At 32.2% G+C, this 22,289-nt stretch overlaps 1 protein-coding gene across 5 annotated transcripts; it reads right to left on the bottom strand.

Moving 5' to 3' along the window:
- Positions 1-589: 589 nt before the first annotated feature.
- Positions 590-22,280, bottom strand: Aduk (unc-51 like kinase 3 homolog Aduk). 5 transcript variants are annotated; one of them, XM_076769893.1, is made up of 9 exons: positions 21,954-22,280; positions 21,649-21,891; positions 18,356-18,507; positions 8,009-8,223; positions 7,709-7,935; positions 3,058-3,319; positions 2,758-2,961; positions 2,389-2,573; positions 590-807 (listed from the first exon to the last, which is right to left on the bottom strand). In XM_076769893.1, exons 2-9 carry the CDS (start codon positions 21,733-21,735, stop codon positions 694-696), a joined length of 1,446 nt encoding a protein of 481 aa, XP_076626008.1. In that variant the 5' UTR covers positions 21,736-21,891; positions 21,954-22,280; the 3' UTR covers positions 590-693. The 5 variants fall into 5 exon arrangements, with proteins under 5 accessions (XP_076626008.1, XP_076626009.1, XP_076626011.1 ...); XM_076769894.1 differs by lacking the exons at positions 21,649-21,891; positions 21,954-22,280 and adding an exon at positions 18,559-21,642; XM_076769896.1 differs by lacking the exon at positions 18,356-18,507 and having other exon boundaries at positions 8,009-8,247; positions 21,649-22,280.
- Positions 22,281-22,289: the final 9 nt, after the last annotated feature.

Genomic DNA, 22,289 nt, shown 5'->3' with positions numbered 1-22,289 from the left:
ATAACAAGAATAATATAAACAACACGTAAGGAGAATAATATAAACAGATATCCTATTCTGTATTTATTGAAAATGTCGAGACAAATCTGATGAATTGAGTATACATACATATAAAGCGTTTAAATTTGAATTGTAATAGCTTTAATAAATTACATGTTCAAGGTCGTAAAAGTCAAACACTAGGTATTTACTACCCTATTATATATGTATATATATATATACATATATATATAAATCAAAGTATATTTACATATGTATATATAAATCAAAGCACAATGTATGATGTATATACAAATTAATTGTAAATGGAAATGTAATTAAAATCGTGAAACACTTCCCCTTTGGGATTTTTTATTTTTATTTTATATAGTATATCAACGAAAAACTAGTTATTTTACACTATGTCTTATACATATGTATGTATATATTCGGAGAAGATTTTACTGTTGCAAGCGGTATGTATGTAGTACGATATTTACATACTATATGTATGTACATACCCGTATATTATAAGATTACAGATAATGTATCATAGAGGAATGGAATTATTTATGAAATAATATAATTTATATTGTAAAATTTAATAGAAAGTTATTTATTTTTACATAAATTAGTATGTGACTTGTATTTAATTTACAAATTTTAAATATGCAATTATAATAAAAACAATCTTTATTAACGATAAATGCGAAACTATTGTAATGTGCATTGCTTAGGCGAATCGGAACCATGTTGCACGGATTCTTCAATATCTTTGGTGGCTAAAAGACCTTTCGTGCTTTCGGCTTCTTTCATCCAAAGTTGAACCTATACATTAATAAAACATTATGTAATAAAGAAACACATACATGCCTATAGTAACTGTAGTAAATGTAACAAGAACATATAATAAGTAATAATAATAAGTCTTTAAAATTTCATCAGATAAAAGGAAGTTTTCTGAACTATAATTTCGTATGATTAATGGCGGAAAATAACAATATATATCTACATATTAGTAAAAACAAGTTCATAAGAAAGTCAACAAATCACTTTTAGGTTAAAAAGAATCAATTTAGCGAAAGTTATTTATATTAATAAAAGTAAATAAAGTAATCAAAGAACTAAATAACAATATCAGAATTTTTATAGAAACAAATAAGTAAAAATATGCAGATATGCATATTATGAATTATATAAAGACTGAAATTCTCATTTTCAAATTAAAAATTCTGTTCAAATTATACATGAAGAAATTAAATTTCTTCGAGTTATAGTTTGACTAACAACAAAATGGTAAAATGAATCTACCATTTATGTTACGATAAAAAGAAACGATTCCATCAACCTGTTGTAAATAACAAATAATATTGGAAACAATACTTTATCGTTGATAACGTGGATTTGTGTATAATCAATTTTACTTTACGTCATATTGATTTTAATCAATCTGTTTTATTACATTTATAATATTTTATTTTTTGTGATAGGTCTTGTAATATAGAGTAGAAATTAGTATGAATATTTATTCATAATATAAAATTACCAATCGTATATGTATGAAGTGGTATAAGTTTTTAAATACAAAAAGAATGAATTTATCAAGAATTTCTTAGAATTTTCTTAAACTCAATGTTTTATTTATTTAAAGGAGAAATATCTTGTTACTTTCATGTCGAGCTAACACAATTATGGTATTAACATTATAAATACGTTACTGTTCTATGCACGGCGCGGTCCCGTACTAACGGGGTATTATCGAAGTGCCTGGCATCGCTTTTCTTTGAAATATACTGTTAAATGTTAAAATTTAAAACGTATATATTTTATTGTTTGTATTTAATCTCAAATTTATGAGGTGAAATAGGTTCTCGAAAAGTAAAAATTGTTATTCCATAAATGATAAGTTTTACCTCGATAAACAAAATATTTCGCACATAAAATATACGCTTTAGGAGAAATACAGACTATAAAACGCATCAATTATTTTTAATTTCGTAAATGGCGGAAGGAAAAATGGTGGGGAGCGGAGAAAGTTGAGAGTTGTAGGAGGGATGAAAGCAATCATTTAGTTCAGACTTTCTTTTTTGTTTATTCGTACATGAAGCGAAATAGGTAAATAAACATGGTATGAGACTTATACATAACTTGCGATAGTGGATTGTGCTTAGATGGAGGGCGATCTATCAGAATAAACGATTCTCTTTCATTTTATAGTTCCTTTCTTTTAACAGGTACATATATTCTATGCCTAGATAAAGCTGGATACCAAGTAATACAAACTCTATTGTATACATATAATCGTTCTGTCCCGGTTTACTTAAGCAGGAATCTATGTCTGAACGTTCTCTTGAAAGTTCAAATTTTGAATGGATCAGGATTATTATTTATACAGTAATTGATAATCACCTGTTTATATAATAAGTCTCTTCTTCGTCCTGCTGGTTCTTTGCCCAACAGGGGTACCAATATCCCTAGACACGATTGAAATTTTTCTAACGCGAGTGCATAATTTCCTTCCGTAAGATATTGTTCGCCAACTTCTCCTATTTCGAGCGCATCCGCCATACTGGTTGTTGTTTTGCTAAGAGTTCCTATCAATAAACATACACGATGACGATCTATAATATTATAGTTCTGCGTATACACACATATAACGTTGATGAATTTTAAATATATGTTTGTGTTGGCCAATTAACTTTGCATAGACGGAGAAATATTATTTTATGAGCATTCTTTTATATAACATAATCATTCATAGGAAATTGCGATACAAACGTAGTTCGTGATAAACAAATGATGATGTTTCATTTAAAGATGGTATCGTCTGGATCGATGAAGTATTTCCTTTACCCCCTAATTGTAAACATTGGTTTTTCTCGTTACTATTATCTGTACACGACGCTTTCAATATTTCCGCTCTCTTAATGTAATTATTTACGTGTGACCTCAAAATCTCTTTTCGTTTTACGTCCGTCTCGCCTAAAAACGTGGCATATATTTTTAGTTTATTGATTCATTCTATTGATCGATTTATGACGACATTATTCTATTTATACCAAAGTTGTAATTTCTTACTTATGAGAATAGGAATGAAGTATCTAAGAGCTTCGCAATAAAGATGAAATGCTTCTTTTAGATTTTTTTCCGCGTCCATTTTCACTGCCTTTTGTACTAACTCTGCCGCCTTGTCATAATTTTCCTTTGTTGGTGCATGAGCCAAATCCAGAAAATCATGGACAAAAAATTCATCGAACGATATCCTCTCGTCGGGGTCGTGCTTTAGCAAGGACATCAATAAATCCTTGCACTCGCGCGACACGTGCGATCCTCTCGGTAACTGTAGTTTACAGTAGTAGCGTTAGAAATTTCGTGCACGATAAATTTAACAAATACTTTCTTGACGAAGTAGAAGAAAATTTTACATAAAATATTGCAAAATATGAAGCTTTAGAAAAAAATAAAATCCTTTTTACAGATACAGTCTTTGAATATTACGTTGCAAAGAAATAGAAATATATTTTTAAATAAAAACATACATAAACTATTTACAAGTCATCACAAATAAGGCGAAACATCTAAATATTTTTACACTTTTGATAATTTGAATATCTGGTCGATGACTATACAGGGTGTTTGGCTACTCCTGGGAAAAATTTTAATGGGGGATTCTAGAGGCCAAAATAAGACGAAAATCAAGAATACCAATTTGTTGATGGAGACTTTGTTAAAAAGTTATTAACAATTAAATTCAAAAATTTCAAATTGTTATGAAAAAATTATTTTCGGTTGCAGCGGTCAATTGCAACCATTTTTGGTGAATACACATACCTCCGAAATCCTATCCATTTCCGAGAAAAAAAATCGGGTAGGTGCTGAAATTTTTCGGCGAAAAAAAAATTTTTCAAATCATTCTAAAAAAATTATTTTCGGTTGCGAGAGTCGATCGCAATCATTTTTGGTCATTGCACATACCCCCGAAATCCTACGCATTTTCGAGAAGAAAATTCCTTTCCGAAAATAATTTAGGGCCATAATTTCAGGCCAGGAATCGTTCCCCGAAATTTCATGCAAATTTTTAAGATATCATAATTCCTGAACGGATTGGACGATTTTAATTTTCAGAAACGCAAACGACGCGTATTTAGATGAAGAATATGTAGAAATTGCAAAAATATTCGAAAAGTTGATCCTTGACCCCGTAAACTGAAAAAAACCCAATAAAAATGGTCCAATTTTCAAACAGCCATAACTCCGACAATAGTGAATATATTTCAATGAAACTTTTTTCTGGAGTAGAACTCATGAGTACCTACAAAAAAGTATTACACAACTTTTCTGTAGGACGTCAAATAAAATTACTAAAAATCAAAAACGAATTTTTAAGAAAAATCGACGGGAAGTAGGTGCCTAAATTTTTTGACGAAAATAAAAATTTCAAATCGTTCTAGAGAAATTATTTTTACCTAGAGAGCTCAATTACAATAATTTTTTATGAATAGACCTACCTCCGAAATCCTACCCACTTTCTAGAAAAAAATTCAGTATGGCGGAATTTCAAACGTTAATAACTTTTTAATGAAGCCTCAGTCAAGAAATTGATATTCTTGATTTTCGTCTTATTTTGGCCTCTAGAATCTCCCATTAAAATTTTTCCCAGGGGTGGCCGAACACCCTGTATATTCGTAAACATAATCATATTTGTGAACGTTGAGTTCTTAAAAAAGTGGTCTTCAGAATCGCACGGCGGCTTGACCTTGTTATAATTTTGAGATATTTAGATGTTAAACCTTGTACGTACACATACATATCCAAACAATATTATATACAGTTATAGCCAAATACATTATACATATATTGTTGCGTGCCACACTACGTATATTGACATATGTTGCATATGTAAGTAAATACAAATCATATATGTATAAGCTATAATTATAGTTAGTTACGTAACTATACTTGGCTACATATGTTCTATATTTGTACACAAAAGCATAGTAATTACATACAACAGGTGTGTAAATTATGCATGTCTGTAAATATGTACAGTGGCGAGTATGTACAATAGGAACATTATTTCTTCCTGATTTAAACTATTCCGCGTCGTTTAAAAGAAGATAAGGCCTTGTTTGAGTTAAGAAGTCAGTTAACATTGGCGTAATTCCTTCTATTGTTTATAAGTAGGTAATTTCGTGCAAATACTTTAACAGGAATGCTACCTACTTTCTCTTACATTTAGACGATTTATTTAAGTAAGTATGCTAATGTTATATTACATACGTATTAAATATTCATCGTTTTATTCAATGTATTACGCGTTTTTAAAATAAAAATAGTAGAAGAAACCATGTTACTGTTGAATAGAAAAAAAATTTACAGCGTTAAATGTTTAAAATATACAAATTTTCTTATACTGATATTGTAATGTTATTTCCGAAATTTTTATTCGTACAATTTTATTAATCTTGGACCTTTCTTTTACACTGAATACATAATACAACTAAAGCGTGTAATGGAGCAAAATTAAGGAAATAATTAATGGGGAGACATAATTTTTCCGACATTGATCATTCGCTGATACAAGAAAAAGTAATAAGTATCAATGACAGAAGTAAAACAATAAGATGCAAAGAGACGATTTTATTAAAAGTTCTCCCTGCACTTTAAATCGTCTGAATCTTGTTTCTGATACGATGAATAATTTTACCGATTCCGTATACTCTTGTTAATTTTAATTGAATTCAAAATTATTATTTAATTCAATTAAAATTTTAATTAGAAAAGTAGCGGGTTCCTCATTTCCAACAATTATACCATCCCGTGTTTTATTTTTACAGTAGGCGTTTCTGATGTGATTTCAAATGCGACCACATACAGGGTGTTCGACCATCCCTGGGAAAAATTTTAATGCGAGATTCTAGAGACCAAAATAAGACGAAAATCAAAAATACTAATTTGTTGATGGACGTTTCGTTAAAAAGTTATTAACGTTCAAAGTTCCGCCAGTATAGAATTTTTTTCTAGAAAGTGGCTAGGATTTCGGGGGTAGGTCTATTCGCCAAAAATTATTGTAATTGACCGCCACAATCGAAAATAATTTATCCAGAACGATTTGAAATTTTTTAATTTTATTGAAAAATTTCATACATTCTCGAATTTTTTTCTCGAAAGAGGGCAGGATTTCAAGGGTATGTCTATTCACCAAAAATGATTGTAATTGACCCCCGCAAACGAAAATAATTTTTCCAGAACAATTTGAAATTTTTTTTTTCGCCGAAAAATTTAAGCAAACTCCTGTCGATTTTTCTTAAAAATTCGTTTTTTATTTTTGATAAATTTGTTTGACGCTGTATGGAAATTTTGTTTAATACTTTTTTGTATGTACCCATGGACCATGCTTCAGAAAAAAATTTTAATGAGATACCTTCATTATTGTAGGAGTTATGGCCGTTTGAAAATTGGACCAATTTTAAGGGGGTTTTCCCACTTTACGGTGTCAAGGAACAACTTTTTCAATATTGTTAGAATTTCTACATATTTTCCACTAAAATACACGTTGTTCACATTTTGATAAATCAAAATCTTCCAATCCGTACAGGAATTATGACAAATCAAAGATTCGCATGAAATTTCAAAGAAGCATTTCTGGCCTCATATTAGATTTTCGATAAAAAATTTTTTCCTCGAAAGTGCGTAGGACTTCGAGGTACGTCTATTCATCAAAAATGCTTGTAATTAACTTCTGTAACTAAATATAATTTTTTTAGTATGATTTGAAATTTTTTAATTTCATTTAAAAATTTCAGTATCTACTCGAATTTTTTTATCGAAAGTGCGTAGGACTTCGAGGTACGTCTATTCATCAAAAATGCTTGTAATTAACTCCTGTAACTAAATATAATTTTTTTAATATGATTTGAAATTTTTTAATTTCGTCTAAAAATTGCAGTATCTACTCGAATTTTTTTATCGAAAGTGCGTAGGACTTCGAGGTACGTCTATTCATCAAAAATGCTTGTAATTAACTCCTGTAACTAAATATAATTTTTTTAATATGATTTGAAATTTTTTAATTTCGTCTAAAAATTTCAGTATCTACTCGAATTTTTTTATCGAAAGTGCGTAGGACTTCGAGGTACGTCTATTCATCAAAAATGCTTGTAATTAACTCCTGTAACTAAATATAATTTTTTTAATATGATTTGAAATTTTTTAATTTCGTCTAAAAATTTCAGTATCTACTCGAATTTTTTTCTTGAAAGTGGGTAGGATTTCAGGAGTATGTGTATTCACCAAAAATGATTGTAATTGAGCCCCGCAACCAAAAATAATTTTTTCATGATGATATGAAATTTTTAAATTTAATTTTTTAATAACTTTTTAATGAAATCTCAGTCAAGAAATTGATATTCTTGATTTTCGTCTTATTTTGGTCTCTAGAATGTCCCAGTAAAATTTTTCTCAGAGGTGGTCGGACATCCTGTATGTAGGTAGGTACTGGTAGGTTGCAAGTTCCATACTAATATTTTGCGATCAAAATTAATTTCGACCGTTATAGGAGATTGTTCCTATACGGAAAAGGGCAATTCGCGTTTAGATAATAGAACCTTAGGATAATAGAGCGTTCGGATAACGGAGAGTCTACTACATCGTTTAACGGGATGAAAGTAACGGTAAAAAGAATACGAGGATTTCTGCATTAAACAAAGCATATCGATATTATAGTCACCTCTATAGGGCGACTGTCCTTGATTTTTTCCGCTAGTTCGTCAAAGCTATTACTAGAGTATGGAGCTTTGCCGAAAAGGCATTCGTACATGATCACGCCGACACTCCAGAGATCGACGCGAGCATCATATTTGTGTTTCAACAAAATTTCTGGTGCCATGTAAAGGGGCGAGCCTCGAATCGCAAATCTTTGCTCCGAATTCGAAAGGTATTGAGCGAAACCGAAATCTGAAAAGAGAAAATTATTCGTGACAAATCGATCGGGGAATTAGACCGAGAGATTTTCGAAACGCGAACGAACCTCCAACTTTTAATATCAATCGCGGCTTTCTCGTTAGCAGCAAGTTTTGCGGTTTCAAGTCCATGTGGCAGATATTGTGATTGCGCAGATACTTTAAAGCGAGCGCGAGTTGTTGCAGGAATCTCCGACAAATTTGTTCGGGTAGCTTGCATTTCTTCTTTATAAAACTGGATAAATCACCGGCGTCACAGTATTCCATCACGATATATATGTGCCTGCGTTACGCTATGTGATAGAAACTGTATAAAAAGACGTCTTTATACATTGTTCGAAATAGCCAGGGGATCACCTACTGACATGAATTTCGTTGTTCGCTGTGGCGCCGTTACTTTCACAATTTCAACTTTGCGCGATATTGGGACAAGTTTCTGGTACTAACACAGAAATTCGTATTTATCGAGATAAACAAAAAACATCTTAATATTTTTGCGACCGAACCCTACTACATTTTTTTTTCAAACCTTCGAAACTATCGACGCAGTGTCAATTACTTTGACAAGTTAAAGCCAAGCATCTCTAATTTACAATATGATACGAATTGTTTCTACAATATCTTTTCTACGCTTAACTTTACAATTGTTAGTTATGTTAATTGGTATGCCACGAAATTACTTTTCACCCCACACAGAGATTGGGATAAAATTACTGATTAAACATAGTTGTAATTGGGGTATGTTTGTTTATGTTATTTTGTCGTTCGTTAGTTTTGTGTGTTATTACGAGGTGAACCATATTATGAGGAAGTCGAAAGTAGAGTTGATAGGTACTCTACGAGATACCTGAATATCCAAGCATACGTAAGTAGGTGAGCAAACGAGACAGAAAATATAGAGAGAGAAAAGCAAAAGTAAAAGGTAAGTATAGGATAGCCTTTGTTTCTACTCATAAAGTGTAATATTGTTACAGCCTTAAATTAATGAAATTGTGGATATGTAGTACAATATAGTTTTTGGAAAATTTCCCAACAATCCGTACAGAGTTTGAAGGCTGCGGTATTCTTGTACAAAACGTTTGCATTGAACTAGGAATAACACAGGGTGTTCGGCCATCCCTGAGAAAAATTTTAATGAGAGATTCTAGAAACCAAAATAAGACGAAAATCAAGAATATCAATTTCTTGACTGAGGCTTTGTTAAAAAGTTATTAAAAAATTAAATTAAAAAGTTTCAAACCATTCTGAGAAAATTATTTTTGGTTGCGGGGCTCAATTACAATCATTTTTGGTGAATAGACATACCCCCTAAAATCCTACCCTTCGAGGAAAAAATTCGAGTAGGTACTGAAATTTTTAGACGAAATTACAAAATTTCAAATCATACTAAAAAAATTATATTTAGTTACAGAGATCTATTACAAGCATTTTTGGTGAATAGACATACATCGAATTTCTACGCACCTTCGAGAAAAAATTCTTTACTGAAAATCTAAGGTGAGGCCAGAAATGCTTTTTTAATGCTTCGTTAAAATGTCATAACTCCTGAACGAATTGGAGGATTTTAATTTTTCAAAATGCAAACAACGCGTATTTTAGTGGAGAATATGCAAAAATTCTAAGAATATTGAAAAAGTTGTTCCTTGACACCGTAAAATGGGGAAAACTCCCTAAAATTGGTCCAATTTTCAAACGGCCATAGCTCCTACAATAGTAAAGGTATCTTATTGAAATTTATTTGCGAAGTAAAGCTCATAGGTATCTACAAAACAATATTAGTCAATTTTTCTGTAAGGCGCCAAGCAAATTTATCAAAAATCAAAAACGAATTTTTAAGAAAAATCGACAAGGTGCCTAAATTTTTCGGCGAAAAAAAAATTTCAAATAGTTCTGGAAAAATTATTTTCAGTTGCGAGACTCAATTATAATCATTTTTGGTGAATACACATACCCCTGAAATCCTACCCACTTTCGAGAAAAAAATTCGAGAAGGTGTGAAATTTTTCGTCAAAATTAAAAAATTTTAAATCGTTCGGGAAAAATTATTTTTGGGTGCGCGGGTCAATTACAATAATTTTTGGTGAATAGACCTACCCTCGAAATCCTACCCACTTGCTAGAAAAAAATTCAGTACGGGCGGAACTTTAAACGTTAATAACTTTTTAACCCCTTAACGCTCATATTTTTCGGGTTAACCAAGAATGATCAGTTTTCTTTATTGGATTTGTTTCTAAAAATGCGGTTTTTGTTATTTACAATATTGTATCCAACGTATAATTTGAAAGAAAACAAATATTATCATCCCTTAAACCATTAGATTAAACAAATATCGTTTTTCATAGCAGTCAGACTCGGGCATGAACGTTAAGGGGTTTAACAGAGCCTCCAGCAACAAATTAGTATTCTTGATTTTCGTCTTATTTTGGCCTCTAGAATCTCCCATTAAAATTTTTTCTAGGGGTGGCCGAACACCCTGAGGATATTATTCGAAGATTTGGAAAATAGCATTGTTACTTAATATTTTGATTGTAATTATAACAAAATACATACCGATACAAAGCTCCTAATGTGAACATTGCGGCCATGTTTTTCTGTCAATTAATAATGGTATATCAACAGATATTTTCGTTGTTGCTAGCTTCAGTAAAGAAAATAGTCTTTCGTCACTTACTGATTTAATATTACTTAAAATTGAAAAACTGATTTCACAATTATATGCGGAACCATAGATTAAAAAAATCTTCAAAGCGAAATCCATAAGTTTGGGATACTTCTCGACGGGTAACAATTTTAAGAAATTGAGTCCATGTTCGCTTCTGCTCAATAAAAATGGATCAGTTTGTAAAGAACATAGTTTCAATCGATATAAAATTTCCTGCTCTCCGCTATTACATCCTTTAGAGTTATTAAACATTAACATATCAGTTTTTAATTGATCAAAATCTTTAAATTTATCTTCAAGATGTTTCTTTAAGTTTTTTAACACTGACACACACTTCACAGACTTTTGCACTTTAATTTCCTTGGGGCTGGAAAAGCAGTTCTTAATAAATATGTGTAAAAGAATATCCTGAAAAAAAATCTTGCTCATACTTGTCCAAAAAAAGATATCTATGTTTTATGGCTCTTGCAGACGTGGATGAGAGTAGACCCAGATACGGTTGACGAAGAAATAAAATCGTTAAAGTCTGGTTGTACAATACGCATAATTTTAGTAATTAGTTTTCGGAAATAAGAACCATCAGGTGAATTCATTGTGCGAGAAATTAAGGTTCTTGAAGTCATTCCCACCCCCTCAATATTTAGCACTTTAGCGACCATGTGCGGGACCAGCTTTCGTCATCAATGACGATTACCATATCGTAAATCCATGATATAACGGTACTTGACGCACGGTGGCGAATTTCCCTAAAATCGTGGCCAAAACCCAACAAATTTTTGTTCTGTATGCATTGTATCTTATTTATGTATGATCGAAGTATAGTTCTCCATTGTAATTAATCTGTAATATGTAGTTCTTTTAGAAGTATACTACAAAGTGCAAAGTTGGTATTTCTTAAATACAGATTTCTTTAGTCGTCTGTAATAATAAGTTCCCAGCAAATTAGCAGATTATAATGTTGATGTATATTGAATAATCATAATTGTGCCGTAGGTACAGCTCGCGATAATTGTACCGTTCAAAAATAGTGGCACCACCTATGATTTAACAATATTTTCATTTACATCATCTTAGTGTCCATGAAAAACCATACATTTCTTGCATTAACATTTTTTGCTACCTTCATTAGTTTCTGAGATACTTAACTCTTTGGGACACGCTGGGATTAAAAGTGTTCCACCTTTTTAATACACCGTAATGCATGGTGGGACATTTTTAGTCCCACCTCGAAATATTGCAATAGCTGCATGCCTATAGGTTTATATTTCGTCTTATTTACGTAAAGCAGTTGATAATATTGTAGGAGTGAAGGATATAGTAAATGATGATCAGTTCAATTTAGTTTGAATCGCGTGTGAGAGTGGGGGGCTGCGAGCGAGACATGAGTTGCGTGGTTTTAAAACGAAGGAGCGATTGCAGTTTTGTTATTAATAATATTTGCGACGTGATAGCGAGCGGTGTGTTTAATATATTTCTTCATTTTCCTCCAATCCTTTACAAAAATCCTACAATATCTTCAACAAATGTTACAAATGTATTCACTTGTGTTGGCAACATTCAACATGCCAATATAGGTTCATCAATTGTTGCAAGCGGAAGGTTTATTGCGACAAATTTAATTAAACTATTACTATATTTTTATGTTTTTACATTATGTGATACCTTTATTAATAAAAAATATACCAATTTTGTTTAATTTAAAACGCAATAAAATTTTTATGCAACATAGGTCTATTTTATTATCTGAAATTCTGTGCTGCTAAGTGTTAGGGAAGTGTATTTTGGAGGTGGAAAAATCAGCAGCTGATACGTGTTTAAGATTTTTTAATATTCTTTCAGTGTACCAAGTTTTACCATGGTCGGAGTTGTTAATCACAATTTAATACTTTTTCGATGTACTCCGTTATTCTTTAACACGTTGACTGCCAGTCTAAAATCCTAAAATTGTTTACGAAACCAAAACATTGATTTTAGGCAATTGTAAACTTCACAACTTAAAAGTTGTCGTAGTAGTTACCTTTGTAACCTTGTTAAAATTTACGAAGCCTATTCAAATTTATTTTCTTTAACATTTTAATTTGAGAATTAATTGTTTTAGTTCCACTATTAAAAATTCTGTCACCCACATATGGGTGACGTGGTAGTCAAAGTGTTAAAATCCATCATTTTTTTGTTACAGTTTTCAGTTCAGATTCGTAATTTGCTACCACGAAAACCTTACTATACCAAATTTCGTCCAACTCAAAGATACAATATTTATATATTTTGGCCACGATTTTTAGAAAATTTCCCGCTGTGCGACGTTGGAGCCTGAGTCCAGTGCCTCTACACACGCCATATGAGCAGAGGGTAGACGCGCTTGCAGAAACCACCTCAAAACGAAAAGCTCGACACCGATTTATCAATCACATCACCATCCTTTGAGGGAGTGATTTTTCAAGCCAAAATAAGTCTCTATAATAAAAGAATAAAATATTCCAATAGAGACTTCGTTTTAAAGTCATTAACAATTAATGATTCATCTAAATCACAGCAATTTGTGGACAATCTTGCGCGCGAGTCAGGTCTCTCCATGACGCACGCGTACAGTCTGTGACAGTCGCTCGATTTTACAATCTACAAAGTGTACTTACAATTAATACCTACTTATATGGTCGCCTCAATAGAACGAAATAGCTAAATACACAGAATTTCTTTCGTTTCTAATGTTCTCTTTGTTTTTCTAAATTCTAGATACGTGATCCCCTTAATTGTTTCGAGCAATGTATTTCGAGAAATTTTTCGAATTTATTATAATTATAGATTATAGTGTAGTCAACGAAAAATCGAATCGACCTGGCGATCGGAAATTTCATTTACAATGTCGTACTTATTAAACAACGTTGTTACATTTTAATTTAATTTTTCATCAATAATATTTATTATCATTACCAATATTGAGAATACCAATTAAACGAATACAAGGTTCATTTTGTAACAATAATACTCATAAGAATAAGGTTACATGCGATATGTTCGATCCCATCGCTACTTTTGTTGCTTGTCGAATTCGAAGCATCCAAGCCTCTAGGTATGGCAGAAAGAAAGGAAAGAAGTCCCCTCAACAGACAAGGGAGGTCTCCCAAGTCGCTTCTTTCGTTGACTCCACCGTAGTCATATGTAGAAAGGACTGTAGTGCCATCGTATGGTAGGAAGAGTAGAAAACGCAGAAAGTGCAAGCAAACAATACACGAGCAGAGTCTGGTCCAGATCGCTGATTAAAATCTTACAGAACAATCCTATTCGTTTTAAGACACACAATATGTACTAAGCATGAAAACTTTACTGCAATATACACACATATATAAAATGCAGCAGGCAGATAAAACGTTAAACGCTAGTTTGTTCTTGAAGACCGGCAGTATCACATTCAAAAAGTAATGCTTTGCAATTTATATAATATTAAAGAATATGTTTGCATTTTTTAAATTAATTTTATTGAAATAATTTAAAAAAAATTAGATTTATTCTGTATTTGCCTATATTGGAACTTGGGGTTATGGGCTATATAATTAAATACTTCTTCAATATTTATTTGTATGAATGTACAGGGTGTTCGACCACCCCAGGGAAAAATTTTAATGGGAGATTCTAGAGGCCAAAATAAGACGAAAATCAAGAATACCATTTTGTTGATGGAGGCTTCGTTAAAAAGTTATTAACAATTAAATTCAAAAATTTCAAATCATTCTGGAAAAATTATTTTCGGTTGTGAGGCTCAATTACAATCATTTTTGGTGGATAGACATACCCCCGAAATCCTATCCACTTTCGAGAAAAAAATTTGAGTAGGTGGACAAATTATTCGACAATATTAAAAAAATTCAAATCGTTCTGGAAAAATTATATTTGGATGCGGGGATCAATTACAAACATGTTTGGTCATTAGACATACCCCAGAAATCCTACGCATTTTCGAAAAAAAAATTCCTTACCGAAAATCTAGTTAGGTGCCTAAATTTTTCGACGAAAAAAAAATAATTTCAAATCTTTCTCGAAAAATTATTTTCGGTTGTGAGGCTCAATTACAATCATTTTTGGTGAATAGACATACACCCGAAATCCTACGCATTTTCGAGAAAAAAATTCAAGTACGTAGACAAATTTTTCAACAAAATTGAAAACTTTCAAATCGTGCTAAAAAAATTATTTTTAGTTGAAGGGGTCAATTACAATCATTTTTGGCGAATAGACATACCCCCGAAATCCGGCGCATTTTCGAGAAAAAAATTCAGTACTGGCCGAACTATAAACGTTAATAACTTTTTACAAAGCCTCCATCAACAAATTGGTATTCTTGATTTTCGTCTTATTTTGGCCTCTAGAATCCCCCATTAAAATTTTTCCCAGGGGTGGCCAAACACCCTGTATAGTCTTTATTTTATGCTAAAAGATATAGGTTCGTTCTGTATGAAATCGGTTTTTAAACTGTTCGATTCACCCGCCGAAAAAGGCAAGAGTAAAGAGCAGTTCGTCCTGGCAACAAACTCTTATCTTTGTATAATAAAAATTATGAGTTCTTAGAACCTATGACGAAAACAGAAAAAAAGCTTTAAACATACAGGCTGTTCGGCCATTCCTGGGAAAAGTTTTAATGGGAGATTCTGGAGGCCAAAATAAGACGAAAATCAAGAATACTAACTTGTTGATGGAGGCTTCGTTAAGAAGTTATTAACGTTTAAAGTTCCGCCTGTACGGAATTTTTATTTAGAAAGTAGGTAGAATTTCGGGGGTAGATCATTCACCAAAAATTATTGTAATTGGCCCCCGCAACAGAAAATAATTTTTCCAGAACGATTTGAGATTTTTTTTTTCGCCGAAAAATTTAGGCACCCCCTTGTCGATTTTTCTTAATAATTTGTTTTTCATTTTTCATAAATTTGTTTGACGCTCTACAGAAAAGTTGTCCAATACTTTTTTGTAGGTACCCTTGGGCTCTGCTTCAAAAAAAAATTTCAATGAGATACCTTTACTACTGTAGGAGTTATGGTCGTTTGAAAATTGGACCCGTTTTAAGGGGGTTTTCTCACTTTACGGAGTCAAGGAACAACTTTTTCAATATTGTTAGAATTTCTACATATTTTCCACTAAAATACACGTTGTTCACATTTTGATAAATCAAAATCTTCCAATCCGTACAGGAATTATGACAAATCAAAGATTCGCATGAAATTTTAAAGAAGCATTTCTGGCCTCACATTAGATTTTCGTTAAAGAATTTTTTTCTTGAAGGTGCATAGGAATTCGGTGTATGTCTATTTACAAAAAATGCTTGTAATAGATCCCTGTAACTAAATATAATTTTTTTAGTATGATTTCAAATTTTTTAATTTCGTCTAAAAATTTCAGTACCTACTCGAATTTTTTTCTCGAATGTAAAAAAATGATTGTAATTGAGCCTCGCAACTGAAAATAATTTTTTAATAACTTTTTAATGAAGCCTCAGACAAGAAATTGGTATTCTTGATTTTCGTCTTATTTTGGCCTCTAGAATCTCCCATTACAATTTTTCCCAAAAGTGGCCGAACAACCTGTATACAGGGTGTTCGGTCACACCTGGGAAAAATTTTAATGGGAGATTCTAGAGGCCAAAATAAGATGAAAATCAAGAATACTAATTTGTCGATGGAGATTTCGTTAAAAAGTTATTAACGTTTAAAGTTCCGCTCGTACTTAATTTTTTTCTAGAAAGTGGGTAAGATTTCGGGGGTAGGTCTATTCACCAAAAATTATTGTAATTGACCTCCGCAACTGAAAATAATTTTTTTAGAACGTTTTGAAAAATTTTTTTTTCGCCGAAAAATTGAGGCACCCCCTTGTCGATTTTTCTTAAAAATGCGTTTTTAATTTTTAATAATTTTATTTGACGCCCTACAGAAAAGTTGTGTAATACTTTTTTGTAGGTACTCATGAGCTCTACTTTCCTCCAAAATTTCAATGAAATATATTCACTATTGTAGGAGTTATGGCCGTTTGAAAATTGGACCACTTTTATGGGGTTTTTCGCATTTTACGGGGTCAAGGAGCAACTTTTCCAATATTTTTGCCATTTCTACATATTCTTTACCAAAATACGCGTTGTTTGCTTTTTTAAACATTAAAATCGTCCAATCCGTTCAGGAGTTATGACATTTTAAAGATTTGCATGAAATTTCGGGCAGACATTTCTGGCCAGAAATTAGATTTTCGGGAAGGAATTTTTTTCTCGAAACTGAGTAGGATTTCGGGGGTATGTCTGTTGACCAAAAATGCTTTCAATTGACCTCTGCAACTAAAAATAATTTTTCCAAGACGATTCGAAAGTCTTTTTTTTCACCCAAAACTTTCAGCACTTACCCGAATTTTTTTCTCGAAAGTGGGTAGGATTTCGGAAATATGTGTATTCACCAAAAATGATTGTAATTGACCCCCGCAACCAAAAATAATTTTTCCAGAACGATTTGGAATTTTTGAATTTAATTGTTAATAACTTTTTAACGGAGCCTCCATCAACAAATTGGTATTCTTGGTTTTCGTCTTATTTTAGCCTCTAGAATCCCCCATTAAAATTTTTCCCAGGGGTAGCCGAACACCCTGTATGTCATTACTAGAGATGATTTTTGTATGATCACGATACGGTTTAGAAATTTAACAATCCACGTTTAATCCTTATATCGATAACACGGTCCAATACCAATTTTGTCTTGTAATACCTATTGAGTGATTCTAATAAAATTTCTCGAGTTATAAGCCGAATTACTCGATCATCTTCAGTTTTCAAAAAACACGAATTTTTATACAAACTGTTGATTTCGGACAAAAATGATAGAGAAGAGATTCCTAAATATGTCAGTATGAATCAATAATTATAATATTTTTATAATATTTTAGGCTTGTACATAATTATAAACAACCGCCAAAATTTGAATACGTGCCGAAATACATAACCACTGCATTTTTACGAAAAGTTCGTTGCCTGGCACGAATTGTCTATACGATATCGGATTTAGTAAACTTTTTCGAAAAAGGAACTACCCCCATACGAATATCAAAGCGGCTTTGGATTCGAGCAATTCGAGAAAATATCTGTCGGCAACGGGTGCACGGTCTTTTACTGCCGCGATGCGACGCGTCGCGTCGCTCGCTCACTTGCCTCGACTGAGCAGTACCGTAGCTTCGCGTTATCGGCCCCGAATTAGCAATTTCTCGAATTGTCCAACGTGTAGCAGTTCCCGCGTTAAATGTGAAAATGTGAAAATCGCGTTAAATGTGAAATCGAAAGAAGACTATGTTTCTTACGTTTTGCCACACAATCGAACATAGAAAGCAATAGAAAATGAAAAACGAAGAGGGACTAAGGCCGGGGGCACATGAGCGTCGAAACGACGTCCGTTTTTATGCCCTTCCTTGTCTTACAATTGAAAAGCATAGGATCGCCGATCTTGTCTATCTTCGTTGTTTTCGATTGCAAGACAAGGAAGAATATAGAAACGTACGTCGCTTCGACGCTTGTGTGCCCCCGGCCTGAGGGTCAAGTTAGGTCTCTGCGTAATATAATACGATCAGGTGTCGAATATCCGTGTAAAGGAATAGTGAGAAAAAGGCAAGACTTTGTTATTTCTTAATTTGACGAGAAATAATGTAGATTCGCGTATATTCGTTCACTGGTTGATACTTTGGCAATTACAATCCTTTTTACGCTGAATTTTTAGACAATTCGAAAAAATCAACTAACCCTTCATCCCAGAAGAAATCTCTCATTTCCACGATATGCTCGTGCTTTAGAATTTTCAAGAGATTGATCTCCGTGATGATATTATCGATAGCCGATTTGGATAGCGACGATTTGTCTACACACTTGATTGCGACTACCTCTCGGCATCCATCCTATAAACGACCAACAATAGCATTACGCTTAGTCGCCTTGAGATAACTTACTTCTTTCAAGCTTCGATGCAACCCTTCTGGCCACATCTCAAATCAACGGTGTCACTCGACGGATAGAGACCAGTTATTGGTGTACATTAAAACAAGTAGCACTGGAATCGGTGACACGCTGTTAAACTCATACTTTTTTCTACGTACTATGAGAGAAATAAATTAACGCTAAGGTTAGTGTATTCGTATAAACTTCAATCGACGACATAAGGTGTACGGACGCATTACGTTCGTGGCATTTGTGTAATGTCAGTCATGTCAATAACAGTCGTTCGAGATCTTACAAGATATGATCCCCGACGACATAATTGTCTGTTTTTAATCAATAAATAGGTCGAGAGAAAAGGAAAGAATAATATTGTGTCTCGATAAGTAAATCTATTTATCGTTGTTAATAACCTTAATATTTGATACAAGTATCTGATACATATGTACATACAATGTCGTTAACAAATTCACGTGTTAACTTATCTTTCGCGCGTAAATAATCTTGTCAATGAAATAGTAGCTAGGAATTAATAAACATTAATTATCTTCAAGTCATCGAACAAGTTTATATTTAATATTATTATATTTATATTTAGTAAAGAAATTATTACGATGAACGATAGCAACTTTATTGATTTCATGAATCAGCTTACGTCATATACAATACACATAATAATGATGATTATTAATACATAGTTCTATAATACGTTCGACCAAAATAAAATTTATGTTTTATCGAAATATTTTGCATTTAATTTAATTTAATTATGGCGTTTGCTACAAATACGTTTTTTATACGCAATAAATTGTTTCTAACCGAAATAGTAAAAAAAAAACCGAATCATTGTGACTGAAATTAGTATCTCAATGAATTCATTAATCTACCAAATACATTTAATCCGTGATCACATTGAACGGCTGAGTGATAAAGCGAATAGTAGGAAAGCGGGAAAAAAAGAAATGAAACCGATTTTAAGCCCATTTTATACAGGGTGTTCGGCCACCTCTGGAAAAAATTTGGGAAATACTAGACGCCAAAATAAGACGAAAATTAAGAATACTAATTTGTTGATGGAGGCTTCGTTAAAAAGTTATTAACATTTAAAGTTCCGCCAGTACTGAATTTTTTTCTAGAAAATGGCTAGGATTTCGGGAGTAGGACTACTCACTAAAAATTATTGTAATTAACTCGCGCACCCAAAAATAATTTTTCCAGAACGATTTGAAATTTTTTAATTTTGTCGAAAAATTTCACACCTTCTCGAATTTTTTTCTCGAAAGTGGATAGAATTTCGAGAGTATGTCTAATGACCAATAATGATTGTAATTGGCCCCTGCAACCGAAAATAATTTTTCCAAAACGATTTGAAATTTTTTTTTCGCCTTTAGACACCCCCTTGTCGATTTTTCTTAAAAATTCGCTTTTCATTTTTGATAAATTTGTTTGACACTGTATAGAAATGTTGTTTAATACTTTTTTATATGTACCCATGGGATCTGCTTCAGAAAAAAATTTCAATGAGATAACTTTATTATTGTAGAAGCTATGGCCGTTTGAGAATTGGACCAATTTTAGGGGGTTTTTCTCACTTTACGGTATTAAGAAACAACTTTTTCAATATTGTTAGAATTTCTACAATATTCTCCACCAAAATACGCGTCGTTTGCATTTTGAAAAATTAAAATCCTCCAATCCATTCAGGAGTAATAACATTTTAAAGATTCGCATGAAATTTCAGGGAAGCATTTCTTAACCTTACATTAGATTTTCGGTAAAGAATTTTTTTCTCGAAATGGCGTAGGATTTCGGAGTATGTCTATTCACCAAAAATCCTTGTAATTTTCCCCTGTACTTAAATATAATTTTTTTAGTCTGATTTAAAATTTTTTAATTTCGTCTAAAAATTTCAGTATCTACTCGAATTTTTTTCTCGAAAATGGGTAGGATTTCAGAGGTATGTGTGCTCACCAAAAATGATTGTAATTGAGCTCCGCAACCAAAAATAATTTTTTCAGAATGATATGAAATTTTTTAATAACTTTTTAATGAAGCCTCAGTCAAGGAATAGATATTCTTGATTTTCGTCTTATTTTGGTCTCTAGAATCTCCCATTAAAATTTTTCCCAGGGGTAGCCGAACACCCTGTATGAATCTATAGGTTTCATTTCTTTTTTACCGCTTTGCTGCTATTCGCTTTACCATTCAGCCACCCAGCCGTTCTCAATGTGGTCACAGCCTTACTTTTTCGATCTTAATTTAGACGCATTCTTAACTAACATTTTTCATTTATCAGGCTGTATACAAAATTATAAATATTATGTTTTCATTTCCGATACGATAGTTTAAGAAATTTGAAAATGTTAAAAAGCTTTAAGAAACTTTATTATTACCATCGATAAAAAAATTCGTAATTATCTCATTTGACGTTTTCCGATGGCATTATTTTAATTTGATCGTACTTAGCGCATTTTAAATTCGCGATAATTTGCAGTAAACAGAGTTCATTAATTTTTCACTGAATACAAATATGCATACTTAATTACGATAAAAAATAAATAGTTAAAAATTGTCAAATCTGCATTGACATTGGAATCACGATGCAATTATTAACTTACAATATTGTTTAGTACACGGCATGGACCGAAGATGCCGTGTGACGTTACGACACTGCATTGCAGTGTTCTATTCTGAATTTGCATGCAAAGTAAAAAGTAAACACAAGCATATACACGTACTCCGATAGACATAATTCCTGTGTAATGAAAACACTATAAATATATCTGTATCGTAAATCACTAATTAACTTTGTTACGTTCTATTAATAACATGTTTAGTATACATTTTTTCCGGAATTCTACCAAAGTAAAAAAAGTATTAAATGTTCACTGAGAAAAGTCACATTAAGCTTAAATGATACAAAATGTAGGTCATAAAATTGTATGCGCGTTAAGAGAAACAAAAAATAAAAGATCCGCGTCGTGTATTTCACATGTATACGAGTTACGATTTAAAGGGTGAAATTGTGGCTACTGCGAACGTAGTTACGACACTGTCACAATATGCTTCGTCTACTTTCGTTCCGAACCTCAAAACGCACGTACCTTTTTGAACGCTTTGTAGACGGTCGCATAACTTCCCGAACCAATCTTTTCCAGCAAAGAATAATCACTCACACTAGGCAAACTCATTTTGCCCGATAACTGTTAATTCACATCGACATTTACTCCAATTATTACGACACTATAAGGTTAACTTAACTTGACAGAATGCTGTGAGCTTCTTCACTATCGTTCGTATATTCATTGGCGTAGTAACTTGAAATGCGTTCCGCAAACGTGTTATTCCTAAGTTCCGATACATTACGTATATACATATAGCCAACATATTACTTTATATGCATACATACCCCATATTTATTTACATATGAACTTAATTCCAATAAAGTGAAATATGATATTCAACGAGAAAATACTGTATTTGCATAATATACATCGTTTAAATGATGTTTAATCAAATGTATATATGTATGTATATATTCACTAGATCATATTATTTTAGGAAAAAATTATGATAATTTCCGGTTCTTTGTAAACATTCTTAAATGTATTCAATATTTCTATAAGACAGTTTTTTTTTTTAACACGCGGTAGATATATAAATAAATGTCACACAATTGTGCTCTTTGTAGAGACGCCCATGTGCGTCAGCTGTGCGCCGCGTACGAAGCATACTTCAAGTAGTT

This window comes from Colletes latitarsis, chromosome 7 (assembly GCF_051014445.1).
Source record: "Colletes latitarsis isolate SP2378_abdomen chromosome 7, iyColLati1, whole genome shotgun sequence".
NCBI classification, from domain to species: Eukaryota; Metazoa; Arthropoda; class Insecta; order Hymenoptera; family Colletidae; genus Colletes; species Colletes latitarsis.
Note: the sequence above shows the minus strand (reverse complement) of the source record. Positions and strands in the feature narration are given on the sequence as shown.

Bases quoted from the DNA above. Each gene is read 5' to 3' on its own strand.
- Aduk (XM_076769893.1), bottom strand. From the start codon at position 21,735: ATGAGTTTGCCTAGTGTGAGTGATTATTCTTTGCTGGAAAAGATTGGT. The intron at 8,224-18,355 runs GTTAGTTGATTT...AGCGTAACGCAG, and splicing joins GATTTCTTCTGGGATGAAGG to GCACATATATATCGTGATGG. The intron at 808-2,388 runs GTGATTATCAAT...ATTAATGTATAG, and splicing joins GAGACTTATTATATAAACAG to GTTCAACTTTGGATGAAAGA.